Below are 21,167 nucleotides of genomic sequence, written 5' to 3'. Positions count from 1 at the left end.
ACTTATTGGCCCAAGAGCTTAATTTAAAAATAAAATCTGGCATTTGGTCTAATTAAAGGAGATCAGCTATGTTCAAATATTTCAATTTTAACTGGTAATGCTCATATCACCTACATCATATTTAATTTATCATGTTGTTTTGGAGACTATATACAGTATATATAACGCTTATCATTTATCAATTTATAAGCTAATATATACAGTTGTAATATAAACAATACGACATAATTAATGGTACCTTCTAAGAAATTATTATATTCAGTAAAAATTTCATATTGTGTTACATAGTCCGAATATTCATAGTACAAGAGATAAATTTATAAACTTTAATCAATTTAAAATTCTATGCCTGACAGATAAGCTTATTCTTTGATCAAATAATCGATTTATATTCTGTGGTTTTTGAACTTTCAGATGTACTGTACATTATAAAAAATTTATGCTTATACATGAGTATACAGTATATATACATATATATATATAAACGTTATAAAAAATCATTTCGAACTTTGATCTTTGTAACAGGAACTAAAATGACTTATCTGAATAATCGTGGAGGCGAGATAAAAACTGATGTCATTGCGATTATCATAGTATTTATTTTGAGTATCCGACCTATTGGACTTTTAAGCTTTGCCCTTTAGGGAAATCCCATGTCTTTTACGAGTTAAAAAAACATATATATTACTGTTGGATATTGGACATAGTTCAATATATCTGCAGTATATTCATGTTATTGATATTTATTAATATCACACAATAAGAAAATAACCTTTACCTGATATAGGGCCTAAGTCATGAATAAATGATTTTGCCTGTTCAAATATTGCATCTAAAGTTATAAACTGTTTTTCGTAAAACATTTTCGTTTTTTAAATATTATATTAAATGAGGTAACATAAATTGAATCTAAACTGGGTATTATTGTTAATTGTCTACTTGGACTTTACTTATTAAGGAAAGAACAAAATTTCTTTATTATATCACCTGTAGTAATAATTTCTGTTTTACTACAGAAAGAAATTTTGTATTCTTTCTTGAACTAACTCTCATTACTGTACCAATCTTTAAACACCAGTATAAAGTCCTATTAATAAGTAAAGTCCAAGTAGACAATTAACAATAATATTAGAATTTAAGGACAGTAAGGCTTTTACAATTACTTGAAAATTTGGTCTTTGTGTAGTGAGCTGCAGACTTATAAAATTAACAATTACACTGTCGACATCACTTTGAATGCTTCAGTGGTTTTAAATTTACTACTGTTTACACTTATAGTGATTATTGAACAATTTGAGCAACTAATGTGAACATTTTTGGAAATTATTAATAAATATTTTATAAAATATTTATTAATCAGAATTCAAATATTTTAATTTTGTATCCTTAAGCATCAAGAAAATTTATTATACGTGACAAAGAAGATACATTTTTGCAGTATTTTAGTAATTTACTTATATTTAAAAGTTGATTTTGACGATCAAATTATTGTTTTTTAACTATTGATATTAATTAAATACTGAGTTTTCTAGACGTATCATCAGATACTATGCTTTTATATAATATACTTGTACTTTTCACTCAAAAATTACATATCTTAATTGTAATTAAGATAGACGGTTGTTGAGATATATATATATATATTTCCATAGATACTTAAAGATTACTTGAGAAAGAAATGCAATGCCTATTCCAGACATTATTACTACTACAGTTTTATAACTAGATTATTATTAAAAATTGTTTTAATAATATATCGATATTTATTTTAACATCTAGATTAATTATAGTATAGTAATCCTGATCTAATACAATATGATAATTGGATGAAATGCACCAGCTTGATCAGGGCCGGATTTACAAAAGGGCATTTGGGGACTGTGCCCAGGGCCCCCACAAAACTGAAAAAAAATTATGTTTAAACATAATTTTTTTTTCTATTACCGCGACAGCCTAGTGTGGCCTAATCACGAGGGCAACATGCAGAGAAAACCAAACCCGGGAAAAAACCTATGAAACATCGGAAAATTTCGGGAAAAAATTTCACATAGGTATTTTTCAGTTAAATTAAAATAATTAGTTTTACACAATAAAATATATATATGTTTACAATAACCTTATTTTTAAATGAAATTTACAACTTCCTAGTTCAAATCTAATTGAAAGTACAGTATTTTGTGTAAATTTTCTAAATTATCAAATTTGCCTACTCTTAAAGGTGGTATCCCACCGAATTTGTGCCCAGGGCCCCTGGATTAGTAAATCCGGCCCTGAGCTTGATACCTAGAGGACTCCGAGTCGAGTATCATTCGAATCTTCAGAAATTTTCTGGACCTGATAATATGATTGGTCTCGTTTTTTACCACCCGGTGGCCCAAGTGTGGTCTGGAAAAACATATAATGGTCCTTTTTGTATCCACAAAGGAAAAAATCTATCCTTTATAATATATATACTTATGCATATAATTGTATTAATTATAGGTTTTAAATTTCCGTGATTTCTCTGGAAACTAATAACAAATAATAGTTGAAAAAGCTTCAAGAGCTTAATATGTATTTAATTAGTTGTAATCCAGCAAAATATTTGCTATAAAAAGTTGTTGTTAAATTACAAGTAAATGGGGAAAATAAATAAGATTATTTATATAAAAACTTATTTTCTTGCTTATAAGATTTCTGGATATACATTTTTTGTGTAAATATTTTCAGAGTTAGGTATTTATTTCCGCATGAAAATTAAGTCCGTGACATTTAATCGAAAGTAATTTTTCGTTTCTTTCCTGTCTACCTGTAAGAGTTCTTTGCTTAGGCGCCATTTTGTTCGAAAGAATGACGCCAGTCCTCCTGACCAAAATTTAATTTACAACAAAATTTCTGTTACTAAAATTAAAAAATAATTGGAAATGAATGTAAATTCGAAAAGTTATTTTCAGGAGCGCTTTTATACTTAACGGGGGCAGGTTCAATGGTCGGAATGGCCAAGATAAGCGCCATTATGGGAATAGCGAAATTGGGCACATTTTCACTTAATTTTTAAAATGAAATAAAAAAGTAAAATAGATGCAATAGGCTCGTCTATAAAATATAAATGCAATTCGTAAACAAGTGCCTTAACGAATTGGAAATAATCTTAGATTTCGCCTTAACGTATTCTGTGTACTATAAGTAAAGAGATAAAAATATACTGTCATGAAACTATGCTACGAATTTAAATTTCAATCCATAAAAGTCGTTTATATATTAGTTATCTACATTTTTAATATTTGGCCAATCTCTCTATCATGCTTTTGTAACGAACTAAATTCAATATAATCGAATATAATATAGTAATAAGGTATGTAAGCGTAATATAAGGTAACAAATAAGGTAAGGAAATAAAATCGAATTTAATTGATTTTACTACCTTATGTTAAGTACTGTATTATGAATTCGATTTTAAGCATAGGCTATATATTAAGACACACTGACATGTCACAATATTGATTGTGTATAAGGTCAGTGTATGTATATTTTCGTCGGTGGAACTACGACAGGGTGTTGTTTTACGCAAGATTTATGTTATACCCTGTGAGGATTCGTGTTTCGCAGAAGCCGAACATTGTAGTTAGGTTAACCTTTGAATGCGCAAGGATAGTTCTACGTTATTTTTAATTATGAAATTTATTGTAGAGAAAAACTGATATAAAAAATTAGAAGCAATTTTCTACAGACTATTTCTGACGTAAAAAAATATCAGAATGAAACGAAAATAGAAGAATATAACGCAGACACACGAAGAAAACAGAAAAGTTAGTAAGCATTGCAATTTGCGGTATGTAAATTATGTATAAAAAAAAAAAAACTGAAAACCACAGCTGGGAATACGGAAAAACAATATTAGCGTTTTTCTGTTAATTGTAAATGGTTGCATAAGAATCGTTCATAAATCACATAACTCAATATTTATATTTTTCAACTGCCAACCTCTAACGTTGTCACACACAGGCCTACCCCGAAATTCGTAACGCATATCCTCTATCAACTCCCTTAATTATACTAAGGAATATACAGCACGGTACTGAACATTACATTATTTTATTAATTACATGTATAAGAATGAAAGCAGCGACATAAACAGTACAACATTCAGAAACAAAGATGAATTATTCTGTTATCCAAGGATTGATAAGAGAGAGCATCTGTGAATGGTATCACTGGAGTTCCACTATTGTCTTCGTTACAATCCGTTGGAAATCGTTTGCTGTAATTATACATAAGAAATAACATTTCAAATGTAGTTTTTAAATTAAAACTTTTTACTTTCCAGTTCGTTTTTTGGAGAATTTCAACGAAACTTATAACCAACTCTGAGTTATCCCCAGTTGGCGAGAAAACTATGGTATTTAATCCCTACATATTTAACAAACACCAGTAAATTTAGACCTAGCATTTAGGGTTTCTCATTTCCCGGTCCTTTGCTTGTCCCGGGATATCGAGGAAAAAGTTATCTGTTTCCGGAAAATCCTGGGATATTAATTAATTATTTTTAAGATATAAAATAAATCTCGAAATCGAATGATATTAAATTACTTAAAAAATGAAAAATAATTATAAGTCCTGCAACCTTCAAAATAATAATAATAATGCTATGTAAAATATGTATTAAAAATTACCTTTGAATTACGTAGAAATTTTCAGATATAGAAAAAATTTATTAAAGATTGTGGAAAACTATTTACAAAAAAAAAAACCCCTTTGAATTGAGTTGAAAATTTAAAGAAAAACATGAACTTAGATCAAACTTCTAAGTTAGAAGCTAATTTTCGTTTTTTAAATAAAACATAATTACAATAATATTTTGTAATTTTATAATAAGATTTTAAAAAGCAAAGATGGTCAATACTCCGATCACTCAATCCGGTTCTTATTTTAGTAATGAAAAGTCCCGTTACTGAGAATGCCTTTTCGATTCAATTGATGTGGGTGGAATCGTCTTTAATGCATTTAAGAGAAGACAGATACTATGTGGTTTTTCACTTGTAGCCTGGAAGATTTCTAGTTCGTTTTCGAGATTTAGTAGTTCTTTTGCTTTCTAGTATTCTTGATTTGTCTACCTCGGCTGCTTTAATAGCGGCATCCAGCTTATAGTCCGATAATTCGGCAGTTCGTTTGGCTTTAATAACCAGGTTTATGAAGAAAAAACTTCATACATGCAGACTTCGTACTCGTTTCTATCCTTGCCCGATTTGCACAACCTGGCATTACGCAGTTATTGAAGCTAGTGGACATGGTTAAAAATTAAGACAGCATAAGCACAATTATTCCAGATATTATAAATTCTAACAATAATTTTCAGAGTCCTGTCACAAATAGGCTACATATTGATTATTGACAATTTGTGACATGCCATTACGACCAAAAATTTAAAACTACTAATAAACAGGATTAAAATTAAAAAACACAAATGTATTCTGACAGTTTATAAGTTAATTATACTTTCTATTTTCAAAATTTCCTCAACCTTAACACAGAATAAGAAAAATGTAACCTTTTAAGAAATTTGCGGGATTCCCCGAGATAAGAATTTCCCGGGTTAAAAACAAACAGTCTGGATTACAGGGATCCCCCGTTTGGGAAACCATAGTTTCGACAGTTCCATCAGTTTCACTTATTTGTTAAATTCTTACAGCATATCCAAATATGTATTATGATTATGTGTAATGAATAAGGATTGATAAAAGTAAAACTGTTTACAGCAAATTTTTGAAATAATTTATCTAACGGACATTCAATTTCCATGTTGTGTTAAATGAGGATAAAATTTATAACGTTCTTTCAGCAGAAACAAACAAGTTATCAATAGAATTGTTTCTGATCTCAGCAGATGAGTAATAACCCGAATAAAAATAAGAAATATGATGATTATTATATCTGACCTATTTCTCTAATCCTCATACTCTAAATTTCTAATTTTCAAATGGGAACAGCGTCTGTTTGGTTGAGGTAGGCACGTTTATACGTCAATTTGACATCTGTTTTACAACAAATTTTAAAAAATGACATCAAATTTATGTAAAAAGGTGTATCCTAACCAATCCAAGACCTAAAATTTTCAAAAAAAATTATACTGTATGTAACTATTAAATTATCAATCCTGTGTAATGATTTTATTAATAAAATTTTGTAGAAATAGTAAGTTATAGACAATTAGGCTGTAAAATTGATTGTCACAAATTAAAAATTCTGAAAAATTTATGTAAAGCATATGTGAAAATGCAAACTGAACGGTTTTCATTTCTACCTAAATTAAGAATATAGTTAGGGTGCAATATACTCAATGAAACTTCCAGACTGAACTATGTCTAAAATAATTATTTCTTCAAATTAAATTCAGACCTCATTGGGATTAAAACTTTATAAGTACTGTACTTCTAAATGATTATGTACAGAATCTATTGAAAATTATGTAATAAGAAGAAAATACAATATGCAATCAACTTCACCATTTTATCAAATTAAAAAATTATTTCATCTATAAAATAAAATAAGAACATAAAATATGATAACCATTCATTTTTTATATGAATTAATTAATAATATAAATCAAATTTCTCTTCTGTAGTAATCAGTAGCATAGAAAAACTCCTACAGATACTAATGTTGAAGTCCCATTCAAATAGAGCAGGGGTGGCCAACTTTTGTGCACATAAGATCTACTTTTTATCGTAAAAATGTGTCACGATCGACTTGTTGTCATAGGCATAGTCTAAGTGGGGAGGGGTAAGTGTGAAATACATACTAAGTTTGTACTGTTACAGTACGAAGTGCACTCACTGCTTATGAGTCGAGTCATAACTGCATGCATACGGTTGCGTTCGGTTACAAATATAATACATTAAGTCAAGACATCGCTTGCGATCGACCAAAATTGGTTCCGCGATCGACTTGTTGGCCACCCCTGAAACAGAGAACCAAAATTTGATATAGTTATTTTTAGAATGCATTTCAATGTGATAGATAGGAATACTTTTTACATAACCCAATTTGCATATGATTTGTATTTTCTATATCCAGATAATAGATAAATATGGGGACTAAAAGGTATGAAAATAAGTCCCAGTTAACAGGAACTGTTCAACAGTGGCCAAGTGGGTAAAAGTAATGAACCCTGGTAATTCGTTGCTAGTTTGCACTGACCAATGGGCTGGCCACATTGATATTTTTGAGTTTTCTTTATGTGTAACTTCTAAATAGGGGCCAGCTTCCTATTAGGAAATCATCCTGAAGACACTCCTCCTTGACATTGTCCAAGTATTGTGTTATCTTATTCCATCAATCCAATCAAACTTATTTTCATACCTTGTGACAAGTTTTTTTTTTTTTGGTCACAAGGTATGAAAATAAGTTTGAATTGGATTATTTAAGATTTAAGTTATCTATAAATCTGAAAATTTAGTGTGTATATTATGATGTTTCTATAAAATCATTATATTTACTTTAGAAACAACAGAAGTAGAGAAAAACTGCAAGTATTAAATGTTTTTAAAAGTACAATACAAATAAGAAAATATAATTTCTAAAAATTAAAACCAAAGTGCTTCTACAAAAACTTTTATTAAATATTGCAAAATTTTTGAAATAACTTTGTTACAGAATTAAATAGAATCCACTTTTATAATCACAGAGACTCATTAATACAAATATCATCAGTTTGTTGTTGTTAAACAAAGTGAAAACTACAATTAGTGAAAATTTTGGTTTTCTCAACTGTCATTAAAAAAACATGTTCAAGTTGTACATTTTTTAATTGCTTTAAGATTTATTAATTATAATTATTAATTAATAGTTCATTCAGCATATAACTGAAGCAATTTAAACTATTGTAGTGAAAATAAATAATGATTTAAAACAATGCTTAACATTTAAAGCACATTAAGACTTTATTATGTTTATTTACCAAAATTCTGATTACAAATGTAGTTTTATAAATGTATTTTAACTTGTATACTTTGGGACTTGCTAATTCCGATAACACGAAACAGCTAACCGATAACAATATCTGCAATTACAAGTGGAGTCCACAGTATATTAGCTTATGTAATGCTAAAGTTCTGCTTGTAAAAATGTGAAGTTGTTTCACTAGTAAAAAGTAAAAGATAATCTATTCGAAACTAAAAAAAATTAAGAAGCATATTTTTTATAAATTCGCAAAAGAAATTTCTGGTTGAAATAATTTGTTTGTTATTATAAATATGATTTGCACCTGACTATGTACAGTACATAATCATTAATGAGGTAATAGACAGAGATCACAAGTAAAATATTGTATAATTTTTGAAAATGTATAAGAATGAAGTACTTTATTTTTCACAAATTTGAAAGATTGTAAATTGTTGCCATAAATTTTCAGCATCAGGACTTTAAAGGCTTGATACCATTTTATATGTTTAAAAAAAATTAACTAATGTTCTTGGAACTTGTCGCAAATGATATTGAGCTGAAATTGGTCTGAATAAAAATCTTAAAATGTTTCTTTTTTACTTCAACTTTGGTTTCCTTAAATAGCTGCATTTATTTCTTAAACAATATAAATTTTTAGTGATTATTGAAAATGTATTCTTATTTTCTTTAGAAAATTTAAAGAAATATATCAAAGAAAAAAATCTTTGCAAAAAATCAAATTTTACATTTTATATTAATAAAATAGAATGTTAGAATTTATAAGATATGGCATCAAGTTATTATTCTAATAAAATATGTATTTCATAACACTATAAACAATAATATTACTTTATATAAATTATTTTTAAAGTTATAAAAATTAGTAGTAAATTTTCTTCTTATAAAAACTGCTTTTGGTTTGAATAAAATCAAATAGATTTCATGTATATGCATAAAAACTATGCATTATATAAACAATGTGCTAATAACTTTTTAAATTATTTTGTCATGGATGAAAATTTAAGTGTTGTCAGGTTAGAAATTGCTAAATTATAATTAACATTAGTAGAGTCATTAAATAATTTAAATATCTGCATTATTTGTATTATTTTAATAAAATATAAGGTTTATATTATTTTTATTAACATCTAAAATAGTAATTAAAATACAATATTTAAAAAAAAAGATGTTTATTTTTTAAATCACAAATATATTAAATCAATCAGATTTAAAACATTGCAAAACTTTTTTGAATGAACAACATTAATTAAAACAAGAAAAAATAAATTATATACACAGCTAAATCATGAACTTTGAAGTTATATGAGTCATAGATAAAGTATTAATCAAGAAAGATGAAATCTTTAAGCTTATTTTTGCTTTTTAATTATGTATAACAATTTTTTGAGAGAATAAAATGTAATCATCAATACTGAAAAATAAACATATTTATAGAGTTAGACTATTACATAATACAATAATACAACTTTAATGAATTAACTGCAAATTAAAATTTCTAATTTTCAACTAATTTAGATCATAAGAGTGAACATTCTCAAAAAACAAGAACTTTAACTTCAGTATTAGAAGTAAATGTAATTCTAATATAAAAAGAATTTTCTTTTATTTTCTAATATGAAAGTATTTCTAAACCTATTTTATGCATCTTAGAATTAGCAATAATAGTCAATTTTTATTTAAAGTCTGTATAAATTATACATGTATATACATGAAAGTTTATCACACTGGTGTGATAAGCCCTCATGTATATATGTGTATAATTAATGCAGACATTAAATAAATCATCAAGGGCTAAAAGCAATAGATTATTCAATTGAATAATAGTCAATTTTGAAGTGCATTCTGGAGTTATAAATTTGTCTTTGAAAGAGAAGTCTTATTTCAAACAATTACAATTTTTTTTCTTTTGAACACCTATAGTATTAGCAAATATATTTTAGTCTTAAACATTTAAGATGTGTCAGGAAAATCATTTACTATGGATTTCTATATTATATATATATATATAATTTTATTTTACATATACATAATATATAATCATAATCATTTACATTATAAATAAATTTTGGATATATTTAAATTTGTTCTATAGCTTATTTTAAAAAAATATAGCCTGAAAGTAATATAGGCTAGTGTCTACTTTAAATAACAGCATAGAAATCTGCATTCCCTACTGGGATTCCAATGTACTGTACATTGATATTAAATGAATGAGAATAACAAATTGATAATTAAGTTATAATTTGTCATCAGAGAATTATTCCATATTAAAAATTAACAGTAATAAACAAATGGAGTCATGGGGGGATTTGAATTGAGCAAGTATTATGTACATAAATGTATTTCAATCTGTCATATGTAGACAAGTATACAACATTTGTAAATCCAGAGATGGTTTTCAAAACATGAAGGTCTTTAGTCTTTGTGTGTATATATATATACACACACAACACACACACACACACACACACACACAGTCACAGTCACATTTATAAAAACTAATATAAAATTATATTATAAAATGATGAGAGCTATAAAACTGAAGATAAAAACTGAAAAACATGGATGGTAGATTAGTAGAATAGTAGTAAAACAGATAAGATCAGTAATTTCTCTTTTTTGTTGATGAATCTCTTTGGTAGTTTGATACATATATTAAGACTTTAAGCATGCTGGCAATAGTCTAAATTGTGTGTGTCACTGAATTAATACACAAAAGTCATATTTAAACATAATAATATTTACCACTGAGGTCAAACTTTCTATTAATATGGGATAATGAATGTTTTGCTTGAAAATTTTATAAAATTAAAATTATTAAATCAAAAAATTGAATTTTAGACCCTTGATTTTAAGAATTTTTTGTCTAAGATTCTGTTGATCTGTGAATGAATCATTTAAATCCAAAATGTTATATTTGATTATTAATAAAATTTTATTCCTACAAAAACTATTGTATTTTACTTAAAGTTCTCTCTAATTTTAATCAGAAAAATTTAATAATATAAAGAAAAAAATTATACAAAACAATTGTCAGTTTTATAAAAACTAACTGTCATTTAGAAGAATTTAATAATTTTAGATATAATCTGAAGAAATGCATACTGAAAATAAATTAATGGCATCTTTAATAATGTTTAAAACAACTTGAGTTTTAGTTATGTTTATGCTCTACAAATATATATATAACTCATATATTTTAAATAAAGAATTAAATCTTTCATTAAAACACTTTCTTGCTTAATACTTTATCTCTGATATTTAGTAGTAAGCAGTAAATTATGATAGATTTGTATAATGTTTAAAATGACATTTTACATAAAATATACAAGTCATTACATTCAGTGATCCTTATCAGGAATTTAAAAATTCTCGTTCTACTGCAGCAGCCATTTCTTCATCAACAGATCCAATTGACTCATTAAAATCATCACTTTCACTACTGTTTTCATTGCTTTTTCCACTATCACATGGAAGTTCTCTACGTGGAAATTTTGCATTTTCCTCTTCTTCACTTTCAATTATGCCACTTAATTCAGTATAGTTATCTTTAAGATCACATTTTTTTCTCTTTCTCCATCCCTTTGGGAATTCTCCACCAGTAAGACTTTCCAAACTTGAATCAGATTCTTTGTTTTTATCATTTTGGCTTTGTGTGGTTGTTACTGTAGTATCTACGTCACTATCTTCAGACTCTTCACTACATGCATCATCTACTTCTTTATCCATATCTTCTATTTCTTGGGTTGAAAAAGAGAGTAGAGGACTATAAGAGAACTTCTCAGTGCTGGAGGTAACATATTCTGATAATATCTCAGAACCATCAGTCCTTCTGCCATTTTTTTGAATTACATTTGAGTTATCTCTGCAAATTTTCTTCCCAGTAACAGGATCATATACTGGATATAAATTTGGTTCAGAAATATAATCTCTCTTATTATCTTTGAAATCTGGCTTACAGTCAAAATTATCTTTAAAAGAGCTTGGCTGATATGTTGCTGTAGGACGTGGAATTATCGAATGTTTTGAAAGAAGAAATAATTTTTCATCTACATGATCCCATCTCTCAGCACAACTCCATAACCATTCTGGTGTCACTATGTGTATATCTTTTATTTTTCTAGCTTTATTGACTTTTATTGTACCCCATTTAACTGCAATAACATGTGTTGTCCCATTTTGTCCAGACTGACCTGGAAATTCAATGTCAGGAGTTACATTTGCCCCTAAAGATTTAGCAACAATCCACAATTTACTTCTTTCTGCAGGCATATTTGTAGGTATAACACCACTGAAGACAATATTTACTCCTTTTAGTACTTTTCTTCTAACATATGGTATAACATTTTTTAAATCTGGTATTGTATTTTTTCCTTGAGCTTTCATTTGATCATACATATCATAATAAGCCTTATGAATAATTTTCAAAATATCTTCAAGATGCAAAAGATAATCATCTGAATCTTCTTTGTCAGCTAAATTAATATCTGTTTGATTATTACAATCTTTTTCTGATTCTAATTGTTGGGTGTCACTATTTTCACTAGAATTTTCTTTAGTTGCAACTAAAGTTTCAGCTTCTTGAGTTGATGATACTATTTTCTGTTCTTCTTCATTAGGTAACTTAGACTGATCAATTAAATTCATAATTTGTTCTTCCAAGTCATCATTTTTAATTTCTAATGCACTTTCTGCAGTTTGTAATAACTGATCATCTTTATTAGTATCTGAAGAAGATGATGATGATGATGGTGATGGTGATTCAACACTTTTAATAGAAGATTCTTCTTTAATATCGTATACTGATTCCTCAATTTTTGACAATCCATTTTCATTATTATTATTTTTATGCATTTCAGGTGGAGCATTGATATCTCCAGTGTTAGTAAAGAAATGATATGGTTTAACAGGTATGAGATTTGGAGCAAAATTCCAAACATCTTCTCTGTCATCAATTATGCATACCATTGAATCACCACATGGAAACAATGCCCTAAAAATAATTTAAAATTTTAGTAAATTTACAAAATTTTTAACAACATTTATATTCAATATTTTAAGTTTACATCTATAATCTTTTAAATCTGTATGTTCATTTTTTATGTACATCAAAGCCAATGCTCATTATTTGGCTTCTGCACACACAAACTTAAAAGAAAATTCAGTAACTAAATTATCACAAAAACGCACACAATTGAACCTTAAAAGTAAATTCCAGAAAAGTTTAATGCACATAAACACAAATGTTTTTGATCTACATAGGAGATCTTCAGGTTAAAGCGTTCTCAAATGGAATGCAGAAAATGGAACATTCTTAAGATTATTTGAAAAATCGTATAGCAAAAATTAAAAAAAATTTTTTTTATAAATAATTTTCTATATCGACTGTTCCTGTTGGTATAAAGATTGCCAGGCACAAGATAATTGTTCTTCATTTTTTAAAATTGATGCAATTGTCTCTCTTTTCAGACTTGAATATCTCGAGAGCTTCTAGTGTCCTGATTTGGTCATCATGCATTAAACTTTTCTGAAATTTTACTTTTAAGGTTAAATTATGTGCATTTTTATACGATATAATATATTCCAGACTTTCATTTTTGATAATTTAGTTCAAACACTGTATTTTTTTGAGGATCTGAATCTTCATGAAATTAGTTTAAAATTACTAAAATATAACAAATATTGCCTCCTAAATTTAGATTAATTTATTATACAGATTCTTTGATCTTGTTTAAATCATCTTCAAAGAATACCATACATGATACATTTCTTTAAATTAATATTCAAAGAAAGGGTAAATTGAAAAAATTTCTAAAATAATTGTCTGATTTTGTCACACACACTTCTATCGTATCTTTCAAAGAAATCACAGACAAGGAAAACAAGAAATCAACAAAATGTAATGGATGTTAACTACAATGTAGAAGTATCATTAAGGCAGATTTATAAAATCAAAGAAAGCAAAGATATTCAGACAGTAATACTTTATGCTTTTTCAACTATTTTGTTTACAAAAACAGTTTAAAAAGAAAACAATTCTTCAGATATACAGTGCAAATTTTTTTTGAAAATCAATGTAATCAATGCTTTAGCTTCATAAAAACATTAGAAAATTTTTATGGCATTTATTTATAATTTTTATTTATTTATTTATTTTGAGAAAATTAAAGTATTAATTACAGATATACAAAATTGTTTGATTTTCAAACAACTTTGTTTATCTAGACAACCTATTTTCTTTTAAACTCTTCTAAAAATGTTTAATATTGGCTATGTTCATCAGAGTCAACAGTTGTAACTGAGCAAAGGCGAGTCGGTAGTTATTATGAAGTTACATCTGCTGAACGATGAGTGATGTACGCATTGGAACAGGAAGTAGCCATCATTCAGTTTCAGCTAGCAATAGGTAGTGTAAATGAAAGAATGTGACATCAAAACACCAAACATGTTACTAAACAATGCTACTGTAGAGGGCATTCAGCAGAAAAATACTCAATGGCTCTAGAACTGTTGAGTCTGTTGAATGCAGCCATTATGTTTGTATTCAAAGATAAAAACCATAGCTGCTTTAGAAACTTTAAAAATATTTGGATTAGTTGTATAACTTTTTGCTATTTATTTACTTCATTTATCATATCAAGGAATTACTCTTAAAGTCTATTTCTAGGCCAAATTACATGGTATTTAATTATTAATAGTAGCATTACTATAGTCCAATTTAATCTGACAATCATCTGGCTTGAAATAAATTGAAAAAATAAATCTTGTTTGAATCTGAATATTTTTATATTCTGAATATTAATTTTATACAGTGGAACCTCACTTAATGAGCATAATTTGTTCCAGAGTCTTACTTGTAATGCAAAACACTTGTTAAGCAAAACAATTTTTCCCATAGAAATTAATGTAAAATATGATAATGCGTTCCATGCCGGAAAAAAATGCTCAAATGTTTTATGTATAACGTTTATTCAAAAAAAAATTGTTCAATATACACTGTTAAGGAGCGTGAATCATCATCATCTTTTCTTCTAGTGCGGAATGAACCATCCTGGAATGAGAATTCGATTTGAAAAAAAAAAAAAAAAAATCAGCTAATATGTTTGATAAACGCTCCAAACGATATGCCAAATTCTTGGGTTATGTAAAAGCTATAATTAAATATTAGAAATTAATTAATTTGCTCTGTATCTGGACTGCTGTATGTTACTATGTATATAATTCGTCTCTGTAATCCAAAAGGTTTTTTGGTAGACGGTCTCACAGCAAAACTTTAAGTTAGGAACTCTCTTTTATTCTTTAAAAAATGACATATGCATTTTGGGTTGGTATATTCATCCAACCCCTCCTCAGTGCTAATTAATTAATTTGACTAGAGGTAGGCAGTTATGTTTCCATCTCGTATTAAATTTAATAATTAAAAATTAACTATTTTTAATTCAGACATTTCCAAAATTTAATTTGAAATTGGTCATTAAATTTAATGACCCAAGAATTTGGCATATTGTTTGGCATGTTTATTACATAATGGGCTATGGTTGTTGATGTTTATAAGTAATTTGTGTGAACACAAGTTTGGAAAAATATGTGATCACAAGCGACACTAAGATGCTAGCGGAACAAGTGCTGAACACAGACTGATGGAGCATGCTGCATGCGCACAATTTGGGACTTCCCCTCTCCTCATCACTCATTATGCAAAATATCGCTCATTAAGTGAGGCAAGCTTTTACAATTTGTTTTGCTCGTTATGCAAAATACTCGTGCAAGGTGCTTGTTAAGCAAAGTTCCACTGTATTTTGATTTTCTGAAGATTCAAAATAAGTCATTTCTTTCAATTTCTTATATGATAAATGAAGTATATAAATAGCAAAAAGTTTAAAAAATATCTGAATTAGTTGTAAAATGTCTATTGGAACAGCTACAATTTCATCTCCAACTTCTTAATAATATTAAACATTTTTAGAACAGGTTTACAAAAACAGTTTAATATACAGTGCAAATTTTTTTTGAAAATCAATGTAATCAATGCTTTAGCTTCATAAAAACATTAGAAAATTTTTATGGATTTATAATGTATAACATAGTGAAACTGCAGAAATAAACTAAAGCTTGAAAAACTGCATTTTTTTCAAAGCCCAAAAATCATAGTTGAATTAGGACAATTATCTAGAGGGGGAAGGAAAGTTGTAATTTTAATAGATCACTTGGTATTGCTACAACTTATATAACAAGCACATTATAATTCTTAATTCATGGTTGAGGAATTGTGAAATTAAGATTATTATTATTAAAATAACAGATCTATACTCTTTCTGAATAACTGCACTGAACAAGGTTGTTAATGTTGTACAGATTGATATTAGAATAATTTCACAGGATTCAGAAAATCCACTGACAAGGGAACCTTGCAGTTTGTAATCATGTATTTCAATGAAATTTTGTGGACATGTATTTATTTATACTTAAATTTTACCATAGCCACAGGACCTAATATTCAGGCACTCTCAGGAAAATTATGATGAAAGTTTTTCTACAACCATTAATATCAATACAGAAGTTCAATTCACAAAGTCATGGCATGGTGTGATTAGTTAAGATGTCATACGTGGAGGTTATATTTATTGTTCAACACAATTACAAAACTCACTTACTGATCATGGTTTGTAATCTCATCTGATACAACATATTAATAATTTTTTTTTTTTAAGAAAAAACAGTTTTCTATTTGAATCTAGAACACTGAATCAACACAAATCATTAAATTCTTATCTGATCCAAGCAAATTCGCCAATGTTGTGATGGGATCAACCTCACAATGGACTGGTTATGTAATTACTTTATTTCCATTCTAGCAATTTTTTGCAGGGTGTATGCCATTGTATGTATGTTATCTGCATGAAAATATTATACTTGATTTTAATCTGTCTTATGATTTATGATGAAATTATGATGAAATTATTTAAATCTAATTGATTTAAATCTTATGATGAAATTATTTAAATCTAACAGAAAATGTTTTTTTCAGATAAATGTAGATATATTGGTGGATGTTATTAACAGAATGGAAATAAATCTATTAAAATAAATAAGAATAGAAATCTGAAAAACCATAATTATGAGACACTTAAAAAAATGACAATAAATCAAATGATTTTTTTAAAAATTTCTTTAAACGTTAAAGAAAATTTAATTTTCTTAAAACATTTTCTGCATACTTACTTAAGATTTCCAGTCTTTGAATTTGGATTGAAACATTCATCTCTAGATAAAATTCTGTGGGAAAAGTATTTGCCATTTGGATCTAATAAGTTTGCTATTTTATGGGCATATGGTCGTGCTCCGAATGTGCAGATATGCAATTCATATAATTTGGACATAGAGTCTAAGAAACTTTCTACTCCAGGACGAATTCTTGTATGATACCAAGGAGTGTGAGAGCCATACAATTGAAAATGATAAACATTCTATAAAAATCATAAATAATTATAATTTAAAAAAAAAATATTAGTTAGTCAATTACTTCTGTAAATAAAGTAATAACAAAATTTTATTTACCTTGATTTTTGGTAGAATATTGTCATTAGTAGTGTGAATTAAAGTCTGATCCAAATCCACAAGTAATACTAGTTTTCTAGCACTTAACAAATGATTTTCATCTGCTTGACCTAATTGTTGAGCTTCCTAAATTTAATATTAATAAAAATTCTAATATTATCACAATATCTTTTAATTTTTTTATTAAATATTTTCTCACAAAAACAAAATATCAGTCTAATTAAATAATAACTAAGGTTCAATGGAGGAATTATATATGAAGAAATCAGTTATTTTTTCATAATAAGCAAAACATTTCATAAATTTTTCAAAAAATGAATATTTATTCAACAAAAAGGAAAATTAACATCTTTTGATAAATATGATGTTATTTTACCATTATTGGAAATTTTAAGGTTAAAATACCTCATTTAAAATAAATTGTAATTTTTAATTAACATATTTTAAGAAAAATTTTAAAAATAAAATTAGAGATTCAATGGTTCTGACTTAATCAAGTTTAAAAATAAAAAGTAACAGCTAATTGTTAACAATATAATGTAATGTATTTAATTTTAGCATTTATTAATTTATTGTAAAAATTTATATGACTAGGAAATAAAATTATAAACAATGTGTTTTAGTATCATTGCAGACAATATACAGGAAATCCTTGTTAGTTCAAAATTCTAGGGACAAAATAATCAAAACTTTGAATTATTGAGTTTCGAATTATCCAAGATTTACATATATCTTACAATAAGCCAAATGCCCTATAACTAATGTAATTTATTAAGCAAACAGAATACGGATACATATACAGAATGCTATTTTTGTTAATTAATAGTAATAATGTAAATATGATGGTAAACAGCCAGTGTCTGATGAGAACCTCACAGGTTGCTAGATAGGTTTTATAAAAAATTCAGCAATGAGTTGCTTAAGTTTCCATGCAAATTTGGTAGCATCATCTGTTATGATATTTTATTATTAAAAACTTTTATATTTTTAATTATTATAAAAAGGCAAAAAACTTAATTTTGAGGATAGGGATGGGTTTTATAAAAAGTTGTAAATGCTAATAACGAGTAAAACTGTCATTAAGTCAGACCCTACTTGAGATATGACATGACCCTCTATCTCTCCATCCTGTTGACCTTTAATCACCAAAATTTAATAGCATCAATCCCCTTCATACACAAACTTCAAAATTTCAGAAATTTTTGACAACAAGCACAGGAGTTAATAAGCTTCAAAGGGAGTGAACAAAATCATGTCTCCTCATGCACACACTAACATCCATACATACAGAAAAAAACAAAACCCCAAACCCCTAAATTTGTTTTGGGGTTTTGTTTTTTAGAAATAATCCTATAATTTTTGCCATTCTTTGGAGTATTTCTGTTTTTATCACAGATTCTTTGCATTTAAAAAATTTGTATAATTTAAAAAACTGATAGATTGAAAAGACATAAAATAATATAGCAATTTTTAAATAAACATCTGTCTTAGTACACAGTCTCCAGTCCTGAAAGTTTCTGCTAAATCTGGGACCTACTATATTTTCAAAAATGGAATCATTGCGTATACAGAAAATTTATTACATACATAAATAATAATGTGTTAGATTGAACAAGTAAAATGGCAAAGCCATATTTGGGACAAGAGTATGTCTCGGAGACTCACTACTAAGTGGAATCACTGATACTCAAGTGGCTCTTGTTCTCATTCTCCAATCTTCTTTGGTATTGCTGGTTTTGAACATGATCGTTCAAACTTTGCTGGCCATGACCACTAGGTCGTCCACGATACATTTTTGGTGAAATTAACCTATCCAATGTCAAAATTTCTTTCCATTGCGTGACGGCCAGGGTTGAATTTTTGTCAATGCATAACAAAAATTTCCCATTTTTGAAAAGAATAATCATGGCTATTGTATTGTCTGAAATTATTTTTTTTATTTTGCACAAACAATATACAGTTTAGCCCAATTATAACGTCATTGGATGTAACGACAACCCTAATATAATGTCTTTAGTGGCGTGGCTAAAATTTGTACATGGCACATCCTACCTTGTCTGCGATGTCCGCGTTAACCTCGACCATGTGTTCTGCGTCTTTTGTTCTGCTGGTAAAAATCAACTGAGAAATGATCCGGGCAAATAATTTACTTTATTTGGGTCGACTACGCGATATTTACAATAGTGTCGAGATATAATACAAATCCAAGATTGGCACAGCTGTCGACTCGAAAGGTTAACTAACGTGAAGTAAAAAGCTCTCTCTCCTCGGAGTTTGCGAGCAAAGTGAGGTCAGGGGCGAAGGTCACACGGTGGTGCCCTCTGCCCTACACGTCAAATTTTTATTGGTCCCACGATTTTACTATACTAGATAATGTTAAAAACCCACTTGTAATGATATAAAACCCTGTTTTAACGTCATATTTGAAGCACTCCCAAATTTACAAAATTAAATTACAAATTTTATTTAACAAAGAAAATACTACATGTTCAGTCCTAAGGTCGGGTTCCTTCCTAGAATGACTGTGGGTGGTACTCTCCCCACCTGATTTCGGTGGGGTGAGGTGCCTGTTTTGCCTGTTAGTAGAAGAGGGCGCCATTTTGTATTTTATTTTGATTTGGTTCTCGGTCCCCTGACTACCTACAAGTCTGGATTTTTTTATGCACAAATGATTTGAGCACCTAATACTCTGTGCCAAATTGCAACTCCTGATATGTACTCCTTCATACCTCTAAGCTGGTAACACAAGCCAGCAGTAAGATTTTATAAACAAGACATAGTCTTGTCAACAAAATAAATTACAATAACTAATCCTATATCACAATATGCCTTCACATTAGCAATTTAATCCAATAGATATTTTTATCAGGTGTAACAACAATAGAACTTGCTAACTAAAACTAAAATAAAAAGCAAAACATGTTTTAATTCAGAATTATAAACAATGTAAAAGTGTAATTTAATAAATAAACACAATTTGTCTCCAATATCTAATCTTATTTTTAAAATATTTAAAAAAATTTATTTTTTACTAATATCAACTAAATTGTAAAATAATTACCTCTTGACTAACTCTTAATTCTGGAACACTGTGGACCATGCTAACAGATGTTGCAGCAACCACTTTTGCTAAATTATCACTGTCTAATCTATATATAAAAAAATATTCATAATGTTTACTTGCATTCAGAATTATATCTAAAATAATAAATTTATCAGTAATAGTAAAATAAAAAAATCTCTTTTCTTGTTATTATTTTTCTCTTAATGAAATTTTATACTACTAGTTTCAGAAAAAAAATTCTTATGCAATGTATTAAATGGATAATTATATGCAATTGATTGGATAAAAATGAGGCTAACTTCTGATAAGTGACTGTTAAAATGATCCAAAAGTATTATATATGTGAGGCTCTGGATAGGTTCGAACCTCACTGAAATTTGCGTTAAAATCATTTATTTTTAGGAAAAAATTATTTTTTTTAGAGGAAAAAAAAAAATAGAAGTTAGAAATAGTTTTTCTTAAGGAAAACGACGCGAACTGTTAAACAATAGAACAATGGGGAAACGTAGATCGTCTATCTCCGAGTGGGAATCGAATTAAACTTCGATTTTGACCTCTCCCGCGCCCCCGAAAGGTTTCGAATTGTCACCAGGTGACGAGAAGA

The 21,167-nt window shown here is 27.8% G+C and overlaps 2 protein-coding genes across 2 annotated transcripts in view; one reads left to right on the top strand and one right to left on the bottom strand.

The window, feature by feature from the left end:
* The window catches only part of LOC136982969 (protein C10), a 352,942-nt gene that overhangs the window by 303,992 nt on the left and 27,783 nt on the right, over nt 1-21,167 (top strand). The gene's annotated exons all lie outside the window — the stretch shown is intronic.
* The window catches only part of Fcp1 (RNA polymerase II subunit A C-terminal domain phosphatase Fcp1), a 32,898-nt gene continuing 22,643 nt past the window's right edge, over nt 10,913-21,167 (bottom strand). Inside the window, exons 3-6 of the mRNA XM_067279540.1 lie at nt 20,561-20,648; nt 17,500-17,625; nt 17,164-17,408; nt 10,913-12,934 (exon numbers count right to left, since the gene is read on the bottom strand). Coding sequence (XP_067135641.1) covers nt 11,296-12,934; nt 17,164-17,408; nt 17,500-17,625; nt 20,561-20,648 — 2,098 coding nt within the window. The 3' untranslated portion in view covers nt 10,913-11,295. The remainder of the gene's footprint in view (nt 12,935-17,163; nt 17,409-17,499; nt 17,626-20,560; nt 20,649-21,167) is intronic.

Source organism: Centruroides vittatus, unplaced genomic scaffold (genome assembly GCF_030686945.1).
Source record: "Centruroides vittatus isolate TY-2023 unplaced genomic scaffold, ASM3068694v2 contig_875, whole genome shotgun sequence".
Taxonomy (NCBI): Eukaryota; Metazoa; Arthropoda; class Arachnida; order Scorpiones; family Buthidae; genus Centruroides; species Centruroides vittatus.
Note: the sequence above shows the minus strand (reverse complement) of the source record. Positions and strands in the feature narration are given on the sequence as shown.